The 15429-nt window shown below is 43.2% G+C and overlaps 2 protein-coding genes across 2 annotated transcripts; one reads left to right on the top strand and one right to left on the bottom strand.

Moving 5' to 3' along the window:
* Nucleotides 1–4113: 4113 nt before the first annotated feature.
* Nucleotides 4114–14927, bottom strand: LOC116287366 (scavenger receptor cysteine-rich domain-containing protein DMBT1). Its single transcript, XM_031694040.2, has 8 exons — nt 14819–14927; nt 9542–9586; nt 8591–8992; nt 7616–7981; nt 6766–7143; nt 5557–6297; nt 5183–5215; nt 4114–4818 (listed from the first exon to the last, which is right to left on the bottom strand). Exons 1-8 carry the CDS (start codon nt 14844–14846, stop codon nt 4649–4651), a joined length of 2163 nt encoding a protein of 720 aa, XP_031549900.1. The 5' UTR covers nt 14847–14927; the 3' UTR covers nt 4114–4648.
* LOC148906041 (uncharacterized) lies at nt 12481–13751 on the top strand (the record flags this gene model as incomplete). Its single annotated transcript, XM_089039356.1, has 1 exon — nt 12481–13751. A coding segment is annotated over one exon (1050 nt), but the record flags the coding sequence as incomplete, so codon positions are not given.
* Nucleotides 14928–15429: the final 502 nt, after the last annotated feature.

Raw genomic sequence — 15429 nt, forward strand, 5'->3', positions numbered from 1 at the left:
GATTCCAAGTGGCATCCGTCGGGGAATCTCTTGACGGGGCGGCATTTATCCGAAGGTAGGCAACGTCGTTGGGAAGAACTTGTAACTTCGCATATTGGCAATTGGCTATCATGTGAAAAGTTACCGGCGTTAAGTCTTCTCCGCTTCTTGGAGGGGGTTCCGACGAGAAATGAGCTGGGTTCCTATTATTATCTTTTTTTCTGTAGGGTAGTAATGGGTGGTTATCCTCATCGACAATCCTAAACCCGACATTACACGAATACCCCGTCGAAATGCTAATGGTACACATGATCAATCCCAGGTCCCCCAACCTTCACCCACAGCCCGGTGTCATGCCAATGCTGTTCTAAGTAGTCCTTCTCCTCCAAAAAATGTAGAAACCAATCTTCCTTCGCGTGTGGGTTCATATATTTCAGCAAACATAGTTTGCTTCTAGAGACTAAGCACCGTAAGAGTGCTGATGGTTGCGTGGTTATAGATAGTATCCCTTTGATTTTCTATGCTATTTACCGTAACCTTTCCCGTATCGTCTACTCTTATCTGCAGCTTTACTAGCCCATGGCAATCGGCGACCATGTGGAAAGTCCAAACGGAAAGATTCTCGGCGCTGGCTGGGTTGGGCTCTACGGAGAAATGCGCAGGCTCCCTGTTGTTTGTCTTATTTCTCATAGGCTGCAGTACGCCATTCTCATCCAGGAACCTAAAGCCTACGTTGGCGTGACTGCTCGTGCCAATGCAAATACTACAAAGGATTAACTTCTTTCCTGAGTAATTCAAATTCACGGACATGCCCGTGACATCAACCCAAGATGCCTGGTTGTATTTTTTCTCGCCTGTGTAAGTCGTATAGACACAATCTACTCCAGCTACGTAGGGGTTGTTCATCGCCATATATAATAGCTCAGACCAATGCTTGCAGCTGCTAAGCCGGCCTTTAGTAAGTTATGGTCATATTCCTCAGGTATCGCAGGCAGGACCTTCTTTGATGGTTTCTTAACTACGGGTAGCTTCGTTTCGTGTGACTTTTTTGGCTTCTCTACGAAGTGAGGAATGTTCCTAAGAGTGTCAGAGTTCACGTCATTCACCCCAAACTTCATATCCTTAGTAGCTCGTTGAAGTTTGTTGTTGTATCCTACTACAGAACCAGTATTTATAGATAAATTACTGGGCATTAACCAACAACCCGGGGCTACTGCATAGTCCAGTCGGGCCTTAGAATTTTGTATGGCTAGTTGGTAACGCTGTACGCCCTTGCTAATGTCGCCCTCCAAGATTGAACTTTCGAATAGAATCAAAGCTTCGGCTCGCGTTTCTTCTGCGGCGCCCGTATTTCCAATTATATTTGATCGGGTGTTTACTTGGGCTCCAAGGATAGAATACACGTAAGCTTCTATGCTGCGGTTCAAACGGGCAAGGCCGGCTTTGGTTAACCCTTTACCTTCTGGGGGTATGAAATTAAAGTATTGCTTCGTTTGCTCGTCGTTGGTAATCTTAATAATCAGTGGATTGGCCCCTGCATACTTACCACCCTCGTCTTTGAACAAAGGTCCATCGCGGACTTGCTTGGTATCCTTAACTGGACCCTCCAACCACCACCACTCATTCTTCAAATGATAATGGGTTTCTGGGTGGGAAGCCATGGTCCATTGTAAATTCAATGCATGGACTTCCTTATCACTTAGCACATGCCCGCCAATCCCCCAATAAGCCCAAATGTACCCCAAACCATTGTTAGCACCCGCGGTACACCTGAAATCCTTCCCTACAACACCAAACTCCTTACAAAGCCTGTTATAGGCTGGAACGTTGTATTTATTATCTCTTGGATAAAACGTGGCATCTCCTGGTAATGCAGTAACGCCCATCTCATGCAGTATTCTTCTAACCGTAAAGTGAAAATGAAACATAAATATTGAATTCTTCATTAAGTTTGCACTTACACCACAGCCGCTAGTGGCACACCAAACCGCAAAGTTCAGCTGCTGCGGCCAATGACGCATGTTAGGACCACTTAACCATTCGTGGGCTTCTTTTGCGGTGGTATGAATAATGGGCACGTTTTTGAAGATATCTCGCACCTTTAACGGAAAGGAATGGTTGTTAGAGATCCGCATGTTCAACGTTAGGTCCAAGCTTGGATGTTCATTAAACGTAACTGCGGGTATCGGATAAGTACTGGTACCAAGCAATAATTCCTTTGACCAACCTTGCACGGGTTTAGGCTTAGGATGCTTCAGCTGAGGCGTAGGTTTCAAATCCTCATTGCTGTACATCCTAGAGCCGTTATAGTAAATCCCATCAGGCCTCCTTTCGAACTTACTAGGGTCTGCATGCGGAAACATCTTCCTAAAGGCCCTCCAGTTCCAGTAATCCCGGTTGTCGTGATGTGGCTGCTCCTCAATATCATTCCCAAAAGCGTCGTACATTAGTATATATAATGGATGTTATACCATCAGCACCTAAGTTGTACCCAGATGTTCCCTATACTACACCTAACGAACTAAACGGCGAAAACTTTCGTCTGAATAAAGCAAACTTAATCCTGGCTTACTTGGAAGGGCAGGCAAAACACTATGAAAAAGTTAGGAAGAAATACGTTAGAGCCCGGAGTACGCTACATAAGATTGCGATAACTTCAGGATCCATATCTGTTGTGTTAACGGGCTCTGGCGTTGCTACTTCGCTTACTGGGCCGGGAATAATCGTTGGAGTTCCTTTGGCCGGCGTTGGGGCAGCTTGTGGTATCATTTCGGCTGTTGCTACGGGCATTATGAAAAAGCTATCCACGAAAATATCCAAGCATGACACGACAATAGCTCTATCTAGGGCTAAAGTAAATACTATTACCGATCTTGTCTCAAAGGCTTTGCGTGACAGAAAGATAGACGACGTAGAATTCTCGCTTATTCTGGCCGAAGAAGACAAATACGAGAAATTAAAGACGGACATAAGGAATAAAAAAACAGTCGTAAAAGATCTTTCCGAGGAATCTCGCAAAAAGATCTATCAAGAAGCGAAAGAAGAGCTTCAAAGAAAGCTTGCTCAGTAAACATCTGCTTCGAAAAGAGCGTGACGGGATTCTATTTACATATCGAACGTCAGTCTAGAAATTATGCAGATTAAATATAATATTTTTCACATACATAAGCGTCCAGATGTGTCTGGCGTTCGCTCGTGATCGTGGGACTTTGGAGCTGGGGAGGCCTAAAGTCCCGAGTTCGAGCCTCGCTGTAGACGCATTTGGACCGGTTGCTGTGAGTGAAAAAAAAAGCCTCCCCACACTCACAGCAACCGTGGGGGGAGGGGTAGAAAGTGCGATTCAACCCCGCGATGGGGGGGTTTCGTGAGGAAAAGTTGGAAAAGTCAGGGGGTGTCTCGGGACGCTGTCCGGAGTTCACCCTCTGGTGGGTCGTAAGAAAGATATATGTGTATGTACTAGAGGGCCTCTGGCGCGGGATGAAATAAGCCCCGTAAGCCCAAAATGCAAAAAACCCCACTGGGGATAGCTTGGTGTTCTGCGCGATGCATTCCCCAGTGGGGTTTCTGGCAACGCCAGTTTTGCATTTTTATTTTCTCGGAATCCATCCTAACAGGGGGTGGTTGGGGTCTATTTTGTAAAATATTTCGTAAATTACGTCAGGGTAATAAGGAATATCCTTATTCAGCCGACAAAACATCCACTCGGCTCTGCTCATATCAGAAACCTCGGGAATAGACTTACCGGTAATTTCAGACAAAAGATAGGGAATAGCTTTGTAATATTTCCCTAGTTTTAATTTTTTCAACGTTTTCCGTAGACTTTGTGGGGTTGGCTCTTCTAAATGGTCTATGATTTTCTTCTTTACTTCGTCGCTTAAATATATCGGATGTAAACCTTGGATATGACTCATCCAGTCCCTGAAGTATTTTATTCTCTTATATGGCGTTTTCTTACGACCTCCATTGGCGTAATACTGCTCTCTGGTAGCATTTGGTACGGCATTACGAATATTCTTACCACACTCGTAACACTGTGCTGACGTGTCGTCTTCTATTTGCATTTTCTTACCACAACACCAGAAACCCCTGGGCTTAGGTATGTTAACTTTGGATCTTAGGCAAATTATACAGAAGTCATTGGTGAACTTTTTACATTCATGCATCGTATATATATCGTACATTTTTATAAACACTTATCTTTGATTCCCAACACAGCAGCAGTAAGGACTTATCGCGCGGCTTATTCCCGCTGCCGGCGCCTTCCTTAAACCGCCTGTAAAACCCGTAAATCTTTGACATTGACCGCGAGTCCCCCTTACTGCTGCTAGTTTTAAGTTGTATAAAGTTATCTAGTTATTCAACAGTGTGACTAAGTGTACTCTATATTGATGTGCGATTTAAATCTTAATAAACCATTCAAACAAATTCATATTAAACTATCATAAGAATGTCTCTTTCATTGCGGTGGTGATTAGCGATAACAAGTTCACTTTTTTGGTTACTACCGCAAATGTGTCAAGTCCCGTTTGGTTCACTCAAAATTACCCTAACGAAACCCATTCTACGACAATCTTCCATGAAAATCGTTTGCATTCAGTATTTCTGAAGGATTCGTCCTGACATCCTATTTTTAGAGATCAATGGACCCAAGGGGAGACTGTATCAATTGTCACATTTTCACGTCGTCAGTGTCGTCCATTTTCATCATGTCAAATTTCCCTCGACTTTGATCTGCGCAGCAGTGGTATCTGTACTTGACGATCCAAACAATCAGAATGGCTAACCCGATCACACCCACCACGCTGAAGACTGCGATCAGCACTATTGTCACTGTAGACACTGTTGTGGAAGAACAGGAAAAACAGATTCAGGAAGAGGAATTATTGGAAGTATTGTTGAGAGGGGATGAATTTTCCCACTAAATCCAAAGGAATCACGGGGGGGGGGGGGGGGGGGGCTGGGGCACGTGCCCCCTGTCTCCCCTCCCTACGCTAGTGATGTCGCAGTGTTAATTGAGAGAACCGATTGCAAAAACCAAAGATGGATTATATCTTCGACTTCGAATGTTCTCTATGCTATACGACTGGGATTTCCCTTTCCCCTATCCCATATATCCCTCTTCCTTTCTCCCCGTCATCTCTTATATCATATCTCCACCCCCTCTCCCCACCGTCTTCCTTTTCTTGGCCCTCCCCTCCCTTACCTTTACTGCTGGCTTTACTTGTGTGTTTGGGAGCTACGAAGGAAAATGAGGACAATATGAGTTCAAATTCTCTCAAAAACATTGAGCAAAACTGCGCGCACAAAATTCACGCTTCCAAAGGTGAAATCGTTTACTTTTCTCTCTCCCTCTCCCCCTGGGGGCTTGATCCTTATCTCCTCTACCCATGAGGCGGGCGTAACCTTGAAACAACCTCTGGGCTGATTTAAGTCAGGGCTCTGCTAACTCATGGATAGAACCCTGACACAACCTCTCAGCTGATCAAAGTCAGGACACGGCTAACTCCCAGATTTAATTGCAATTTAGCATGTTAGGTTTTGCAGGGGGGAGGGGAGGGGGGACCCAAGAGTACTTACGTTTATACACAGCTTCAAACTTGGCTTCAAATCCAGGGTACATTCCAATAGCATCTGAACGAAACTCGACAATCATTTTTTTACTTGTTGATTGATACGAAACTTGACTGATGTTTGTACCACAAATCTTTGCTATTTCTTTTCCGTCTCTGAATCCTTCAACTACTTCACTCAATAAGAGATAGTCCTTACTGCACGAGGGATCCGGTTGAAGGTCGAGGAACAATACCGTAAAATTGACTATATACTCACTCGGAACTGTTATATACCATTCACAAATGACATTATTGGGGTACGACAATGGAAATCTCCTACTCGCTAACATCCCTTGCGTTTGGTTGAAGTAGAACTCACGAGATGAGCAAGCATAAGGTTTAGGTGCTGCCTTCCTTGCAACAAATGTACCGATAAAGCCTTGTGACGGACTTTCACCAATAAATTCGACGAACAGATGATTACGTGATGAATATAACTTTCTTGCACTAACTCCACACACTTTTTTTATCAGGGGACTCGACTTGGTTGCGCCATCATAGATTTGAATATATTCTTTGTCGCAATCAGAACCAAAATTAGTGTAGATGAGGAGCTCGATGACTTGACCGCCAGTGACTGTAATGTTCCACATACAATTCATGTTGCCAGGGTGATGCTTGGGGTAACTCAGACTGTGGAATGTAGCCGCTTCTCCATGCAGGTTTATAGTACCTGGTTGGTTTGCGTCACAGCTTCCTGTTGTTACTGTAGATAAAAAAATACAGTGCGATTATTCGCATTAACCAATTTAGTAAGGCACCTAACATACGAAAAAAGTGTCGCGCAAGGTTTAAAAACAACGAAATGAATGTTGCGCACGGGAGCAACAATGAAACGAGTAATGCATAAGGTTTAAAAACAACGAAACGAGTGTTGCGCACGGGAGCAACGATGAAACGAGTAATGCGCAAGGTTTAAAAACAACGAAATCAATGTTGCGCACGGGAGCAACAATGAAACGAGTAATGCGCAAGGTTTAAAAACAACGAAACGAGTGTTGCGCACGCAAGCAACAATGAAACAAATAATGCCTAAGGCTTAAAAACAACGAAATGAATGTTGCACACGGAAGCAACAATGAAACGAGTAATGCGCAAGGTTTAAAAGCAATGAAACGAGCGCTGCGCACATAACAAACAATGTGAATCTTAAAATTTTTTGTTTGTTTCATACCTAAAGGAATGGCTGCATATTTGGCAATAACGCCAACTGACCTCCGTCCTACATACGCTGGTTGAGTATACACGATTTGCATTTTTCTGCCACTAGAAACAAATGTCCTTGACTCATAGACGCTACATGTAAGAACATAATCAAATCTTGTAAATTCATAGACTGGTAAGTATTTGATATATAATCCTGAGCAGACGTGGACTTTGTCTGGAAGTAGGTTGATTGTATCTAGATCTAGTTTGATGACATGGCCAACGGGGGCTTTTAAAGACCATACGCAAGTCATTGCCCTTGTTGGAACGTCTGATGGAAAACCAGGAGTTGATATACTACCGAATGATGCATTGAAACCAACCCCTGGATTACTGGCAGTGCATCCTAGGGGGGAAAAAATAATAAATGTATATAATGATGACGTCAACTCAGGATCCTCGTAAAAAGTCAAATCATCAAATAGAGAATAGAGAACATTTGGCGGTCATAGCACACTATAACCAACATGAGATTCTCACAAAGATATTATCTATTTGACGATTTGCCTTTTTACAAGGATCCTGGGTTGACATCATCATTTCGTGATTTCTACTTGAATATCTCGGCAACGAAAAGAGATATCAAAAAGAAAGTCAAGGCCATTCTTATTTATTTTATAAAGGCTTTGAAATCAGGAAGAGATCCTGTAGGCTTGATAGGCATATTATACTAATTTTAAAACAACTGGACCCACATCCTGAATGGTCTTCTGGTCAATACCCCATAAGACCGAAGGTTGAATTAGAGCAACAGCCACCCATGCTTCCCACTTCATAAGCAGTTAGTGTGTGTTACAATGTCAAGAGTTTCTCTTTACCTGGTTCAACAGCCGTATACTCCATTTCAAAGCCTTTGAACCCATTACTCCTGGGAATAGATCCACTTTTGAACTTAATCAACAGTGGTTGAGTGTATGAAAATATTACATAAGGTCTCAGAAATAACCAACCACTAACATATTCCCACAGAAGGTTTTCTATCGACTCTTCTCCATCATAGACTTGTAGATGTTTATACTCGACAAGTGGCCTGCCAAACTGTAGACGTACGAATTTCCCACGAGGTGCTTGGATTCGCCAAACACATGAAACATTCAGAGGGTATGCTATAGGGTAGTAGGGACTGGTGAACTTGGCAACAGTCGAGGAAGCTCTGAGGCTGACCACATGATTATTTGTGTAATCTATAAAATGAAGTTATTAGTGGTCAGTGTTTTCCATAAAATGACTAAATTACTGTAATTTGACAGTTGTTAACAATACTAATTATGGTATTTAGAGAAACAAAGTGCCATCCAAAAATTGCATCAGTTAAGTGTATTTTTAAATGGAAATTTTCCTCCAGGAACGGCATGTCCGAGAACCTGGACTGGACTCTGGACTGGACTCTGGACTGGACTCTGGACTGGACTCTGGACTGGACTCTGGATTGGACACTGTGCTTTCTATCTTGGACTAAACTCCTAATTTTACATGAAAATTATACATCTTTTTATCATTCATTCTCTTCAATATTTATACACATTTAAGACTATGTCATTTATTTTCGGTAATGTTCTTTGTGTGTGTGAAACAAGCAGGTTTAGAGTGAAGTCACTAAACCTGTGAAATAAATATTAGACTAATACACATTAGTAGTCCCTAAATCCAATGTTTTCTTTTGTGTCTATTTGACTATTACATTTTGACTAGTATTTTTTATTTCGCGGGTTAAATATAATGGCTTCGCTCTAATAGTAGTAACAAGTACATAATATGTGAAGGATAAATTAACAAAATGAATGACCACTCACCAGGGGCTGTTTGGACGGCATAAACGACAGCAACATACTTATAAAGCATTGGGCTGCTTTCTGAGGTATTCATTGTCTTTAAGACAACTCTCATACTCTCGCCACTGGAGAATAAAGTAAAAGGATCGAATGGTGGATATGTTTTAGATGAATTCCACAGCAACACATCTGAGGAAGAGTTGCCATCAAACACTAAAGTCTCTGATCTTTCCACTGCTTCTCCAGGACAATCTACCTTTAAGACAACGCTGTAACCCGGAGGAGCTGTGATCTGCCAGGCACACGTCATCCTTGGTAGCAGCTCTTCTTCTTCAAAAAGTGTAATATTGCCATTGTTTCCAATGCTTTTACTTAGAACTACTTGATTCTCAACACTCTTGTCACTACCACAAACATCAGCACCTGCAAATTATTATCAAAAACCATGATTACAGCCCGTTTCATATTTCTGCGACCTAACCAGCTCCAGACCAGAGTGTCCAGACGTTTTGAGCTGTTTAGCATTTTAGCAAATGCCAATCAAGTTTACCATTGGCCGAGTGCATTCCCATAGGAAGCAATAAATATTCCCGCTACTCAACAGCCATGTTCTCATGAAAAAAATATTTATGGCTTGGGAATGTAATGCACTCGACCCCTGGTAAATGATTGCCTCTAGCCAAAATGAAAAACTGCTTCAAACATCTGGGGCATGAAACAAATTTAACTTGTAGCCTAAAACATATAACCAATAGAGCCTTTGCACCAACTGATAAAAGTCAAAATTGTATTTTCTGGCTTTTTCAAGACAGCAGCCACATCAAATTCCCTACTGCTGGGGCATTGAATAACGTCACATTCCTGAGGGTAGGCTGCCCATGGGGCTTAACGTTGATAGGTGGATTATGACAAAGTCTGTGACAGACACTACACACATTTTGTATCTTGAAGGGTGTACATTTATTAGCTTACCTCTTACTTTGCTGTAGAGAAGAAAAACTAAAGCACAGGCTAGTGCTAAAGAAGCAAACACAATATCAACATAAGGATAAATTATTTTCAAAGGAACTAGATGACTAGTGATCTGATTATCATCTAAATAACTCATTTATAGTAAACTCAACAAAATTACTAGAATCTGATTGGTTGAGAGGAGTACAATTAATTGCTATTTGTACTTTGTAAAGTAGTTGCAGAATTTATTGGTAAGGTATATATCTAAGGAATATAAAACGTGCACGCATGTCTCTGACCGTGATATAAACATGCTGGGAGCGGTAGAGCAAAAGAGAAGCAAGCTTAGGAACACGAGGTGTGGCTGAGTGTTTCTCTTGCTTCTCGAGTGCTCTACAGCTCCCTGAGTGTTTATATCACAGTACAGAGACATAAGCAGCTGTCTTATATTGCTGTTATAAAATATTTTTGAATGACTTTGTGTGAGTGTGTCTATGTCCTCTGCATCATATCTCAAATATTTTATAAATATATATCTTGAGTTTCAATACCTACTTAGGTCTTCAATTATTACTTTATTTAATTATGTAAAGCTGATTTTCTCTAGACAGATCGAAATCAAGGGACTTTTCTTCCCCCACTGTGCAGAGCATCGAATAGGATGTTCAAGTCACGGCATCTGATCTGACATTTTATATTCATTTTGAAGTAAAAATTTAGCCATTTACACCAACGCTATAGACAGTTCAAGTGCATTTAGATTGTGTATTGTCAATTGTCTGGAACGTTTCAATGGTCTCGGGACATTTCGTTCCGTCGTTATTTCTTTTCTGCATGCTAGGCTTTATAAGAAACGCAGACAATGTCACTGGTATTTCATTGCATATGATATATATACATATATATATATATATTTAAAAAAAAAAAAAAAAAAAAAAACCTTTCGTGCTAGGACTTTTGTGTTATCTCTCTATGCTGTCATACCTTTTAGCGCGTTATATTTACAAAACCTTGATACAATCTTTTCGCGTAACCAGGCCCTTAAGAAATTAGCTTTGCTGTCAGTCTGGCCTCTATGATTGGCTGCGGCGTTATTAGGACAATTAAGCCGTCTTCTAGCTGTCTCTGTAGTTCCCTTTGTATGCTATCGCAACAGCATTTCAAGCTTTACGTCGGGACCCTCTTACGCGTTTATTTTGCTAATTTTTCGTTCTTTTCGAGTCCCGTGTTATCGCCAGAGTGGGTCCTCCCCCTCCCATAGCATATACTTTACTCTCGATATATTATGTTTATGTGCATGTAATTTTACCCCGTCTAAGTTCCTATCTAGGGTAATTAGCTTTACTCGTCGTTTATCGCCTCACGTATCTCTTTTTAAGTCGTGTGAGCAGTTCGGAACATCTGCCGGTCACTATTATTTTCACGGTCGTATTGTATCTTCTTTCAGCTATGCTTAACCTCCCGTTGGTATCTGACGTCACGCCCCTTAGTGTTGAGTGGTTTTCCCAAGAGTTGCTATCACACCCAGACCAGATTGAAGTGGCTTATGTTTTAAGTGGGATTCGATATGGTTTCAAAGTTGGATTCCAAAGTCAACTCAGCTCTTTAAGATCGGCCAAGAGTAACAAGGAAACCGCTATACACAACCCTCAGGTGATTGATTCGTATCTGCAAAACGAGGTCAGGTCGAACAGGGTCGCGGGCCCCTTCTCCGAACCTCCCCTTCCTGACCTGCACGTCAGCAGCTTTGGGGTGATACCTAAGCGTGGCCAGCCTGGAAAATGGAGGCTCATAGTCGACCTTTCATCTCCCAGGGGACTTAGCGTGAACGATGGTATCGACCGCGAGGCTTTTACCCTTCAGTATGTCAGGGTTGATCAAATCATTCGGATGATCTCTAGCCTTGGTACCGGAGCACTGATGGCAAAGTTCGACGTCGAATCGGCCTACCGTAATATTCCGGTTCATCCTTCTGACAGGTACCTTCTCGGTATGAAGTGGCGCGGAAAGTATTACGTTGACTTAGCGTTACCTTTTGGTCTTCGATCAGCCCCGTTTATTTTCAATGCGGTAGCCTCGATGATAGAGTGGATTTTGGTGAACAATTACCAAGTTAGCAATCTCGTTCATTATCTTGATGATTTTATCATGGCGGGCCCTCCTAACACTGACGCCTGCGCAGTTAACCTAGCTAAGTCACGTCAAGTATGCCGCACTCTAGGTGTTCCGCTACATCCCGACAAATGCATAGGCCCTGATACTACCCTGGTTGTTTTAGGCATCGAATTGGACTCAGTGAACCAAATTGCTCGTTTGCCAGCAGATAAGTTATGCAACCTTAAACTATTGATTGCTACCTGGCGGTCGCGACGCTGGTGTAATAGACATCACCTAGAATCGTTGATTGGCCACCTCCACCACGCAGCGAAGGTGGTGTGGCCTGGTCGCACGTTTATACGGCGCATGATTGACCTGCTAGGCTGTTTCCGCAAGTGAGACCATCCTATACGTCTGAATTGCGAGTTCCATCGCGACTTAGACTGGTGGCACCAGTTCCTCTCTACGTGGCACGGGGTTTCTTTTTGGCTGTATCCTGGTATCCCAGTCGTAGGCGATACCCAGGTGGTATCGGACGCCTCAGGAGCAATTGGTTATGGAGCTTTTCTGGACCAAGCGTGGTTCAACGGTGTCTGGTTGGAGAAGCAGGGTTCTCAATCTATTGCATATAAGGAACTCTTTCCGATCGTTCTAGCCGCGCATGTGTGGGGCCATCGGTGGTCCAAAAAGCATGTCATCTTTCGTTCCGACAACGAGGCTGTGGTGTTCATGCTGAACGGCAGGACTTCTAAAGTCCCCGACCTGATGCGGCTGTTGCGCAGTCTGTTGCTAGCGGCAGCGCGCTTTAACTTTTCCTTTTCGTCGCTCCACATACCCGGCGTCCACAATGCAATCGCTGATGCCTTATCCCGTTTTCGTTGGCAGGAGTTCAGGCGTTTGGCTCCTTCAGCACACCGATCCCCAACTCCAATTCCGCATCAGCTTCTTCTCAACTTGACCAGTCCACTCTAAAGAAACAGTGTCAGGAATTCCTCCTAAATGGCCTGGCTCCCACCACACGTCGCACTTACGCGTCTGCTCAGCGTAAATTTATTGATTCTTGCCATCAGCTTGGCAAAGTTCCTGTCTTACCTGCAGATGAGAGAACTTTATGTCTTTTTGTAACGTTTCTGGCACAGTCGCTTCAGCATCGGTCTATTAAAGTCTACCTGTCAGCGGTTCGGGCCCTTCACATCGAGCAGGGTCACGCAGATCCATTGGTAAATTGTCCGCGGCTGCATCAAGTCTTTCGGGGCATTAAACGTTCCCAAGGGTCCCAGCTTTCACAGCGTCTACCGATTACCGACGCTCTCATGCTCACCATTTTCAAGGCCCTGGATATTGACTCGTTTGACCATGCCATGTTTTGGTCGTCATGTACGCTCGCATACTTTGGTTTCCTGCGATCGGCAGAGTTTACGGTCTCCAGCTTGGCCAGTTTCGACCCCACCATTCACCTGCAGGTCTCGGACTTGTCGTTTGATAATTTGGACCGACCATCGTGCTTACGGGTATGGATCAAAGCATCCAAAACCGATCCTTTCCGCGCAGGGTGCTACGTTCACATTGGTTGTGGCGTCTCCCCACTGTGTGCGGTGACTGCAATGTCCGCTTTTCTGCATAAAAGAGGAAATGCTTCAGGTCCACTATTCTTATTAAAGAATGGCCAACCATTGTCTCGAAAGTTGCTGACGTCGTGGCTGAGGGATATTTTCGCTGGTGCGGGAGTGACTGGTAATTTTTCCAGCCATAGCTTCAGGATTGGAGCCGCCACAGTTGCAGCGCGCAATGGTGTTCCAGATCACATGATCCAAACCCTTGGCAGATGGACTAGTAACGCTTATCAAAGTTATATCCGGACACCTACAGAATCCTTAGCCTCGATCTCGCGCTATCTTTCTCAAGCTTAATTTCCTGGAGTGACCTTAGTTTGGGTTGGTGCTTGGATCATTGTGGTGGGAGGCCCTTCTTCCTGTTCCTCCTCTCCAAGCACCTTGGAGAATCATTTGGAGGTGACAGGGTTGCCATAGTTACCGCTGACCTCCGCCGAGTTCCCGAGGCTCCTCCCACCCAAGCACCAACGCCAAGCTCATCTACGTGTGATGAGTTTAAATGTGGTTAAATAAAATATTTAAGCGAAGTTAGACTTGAACTAAGTTGCCTGTTATCGCAAGTATCTGTCATCAAAAGGCTATAGCTTCGCGGCCATCTGATAAGCAAATTAATGTCTCACGCAATGAGATGAATGATGAACAGATGGTATCTGGGGACGAAGCTTGCATCGGGTGCTATCCAATTTCGCTAACGCCACGTGCTATCCGATTTCGCTAACGCTATGCGCTATCTCATATCGCTAACGCTAGCTTACGCAGTTTGTACGCTACACCAACGCTATTTGTTTTCCCACCCACCCTCCACTAAGGTAAGTATAGGTAAGTATTCCACTACCAAGTCAGTGTGACGGTGCTAGGTGGGAGGTGACAGGGTTGCCATAGTTACCGCTGACCTCCGCCGAGTTCCCGAGGCTCCTCCCACCCAAGCACCAACGCCAAGCTCATCTACGTGTGATGAGTTTAATTATGTAAAGCTGATTTTCTCTAGACAGATCGAAATCAAGGGACTTTTCTTCCCCCACTGTGCAGAGCATCGAACAGGATGTTCAAGTCACGGCATCTGATCTGACATTTTATATTCATTTTGAAGTAAGAATTTAGCCATTTACGACCCTTTATCACAACGTTCTTGTTAGTACCACAAACCAACTGTAGTCCAACTCCACCTTCCCATGCTCCCAAACAGAGAGCCTCAACGCAGGCTATTTATAAGTAGTCTATTTATGTACTTAAAATGTCCTTAATTACATTTTTTTAAAAGAAAATTGTCCAAAAACACAGATATTCGTTTTGAATATTTTGTTGAGTGTACTATAAAATGGAAAATCACACGTCACCTTCTCGTACGACCCGAAACAAGAATTAGTACTCAAACAAGAAACGAAATCTGAAATCTGAAGTCTTCTAGATTTTTAGGAGCTATAATATTAAAGATCAAGAACAATCTTGAAATATATACATAATGAATTATAAATAGGGACGAAGCAAAAACTTGATACACACTCACAAACAAATCACAAACCTCACGAATATCGTGTAAAACTGAAGTCTATGCCTCATGCTCGTACAAAATTACAATACTTACCGTATATTGAAGGATAATTAACCCTCATTGTTCAAATAAGGCTGAGTTTGGAAGAAATATTTTGCCAGAAAATCATCGCCAACAAAAGCGTGCCTAAAAGGGAGAAACCACAAAAAGCTAGAAAGAGAAAGGCGTTCCTGACACAGGAGCGCTAGATAGATGGTAGCCTGGTACCGCGTCTTTGGGTAAGGCGCGGCGATCGAGACCTTTAACATCAGATTTACCGCTAATAATAGCCTGCGAAGAAAATTCCGGATGCGAGGCAGGCTACGCTAATAAGCGCTAAGCTGCCAACCCCCGCGTGCTTTATGACAGCATGCAGCACGCGCGAGCGTTTTCTATTTCTTCCATATGGCGGGTCTTCCAGCAACAACTTCGTTATGACGCCTTACTAAATGTTGTTTAACGCCTGACGTCGAACTGCAGTTTGAGGTTTGCGGTGCTAAAAAGAACGTCGTGCTAAAGGTCTCTAATAGCAAAAATTTTGACTTTCAATATAATATTTTCAAGTGTTCTTAAAAAGCAAATTAAACACTGGAATATAGACCCCTTGTGTGACGTCAAAGCAGCTCGATCTGGGGGACGAAACAAATGAATTCCAATCTCCTGAG

This window comes from Actinia tenebrosa, unplaced genomic scaffold (genome assembly GCF_029948245.1).
Source record: "Actinia tenebrosa isolate PJP-AT-01 unplaced genomic scaffold, QUT_ActTen_1.0 PGA_scaffold6__47_contigs__length_16458017, whole genome shotgun sequence".
Classification (NCBI taxonomy): Eukaryota; Metazoa; Cnidaria; class Anthozoa; order Actiniaria; family Actiniidae; genus Actinia; species Actinia tenebrosa.

Bases quoted from the DNA above. Each gene is read 5' to 3' on its own strand.
- LOC116287366 (XM_031694040.2), bottom strand. From the start codon at position 14,846: ATGAGGGTTAATTATCCTTCAATATACG. The intron at 7,144-7,615 runs GTAAAGAGAAAC...TTTCCCCCCTAG, and splicing joins GTATACGGCTGTTGAACCAG to GATGCACTGCCAGTAATCCA. The intron at 6,298-6,765 runs GTATGAAACAAA...TTTTATCTACAG, and splicing joins ATATGCAGCCATTCCTTTAG to TAACAACAGGAAGCTGTGAC.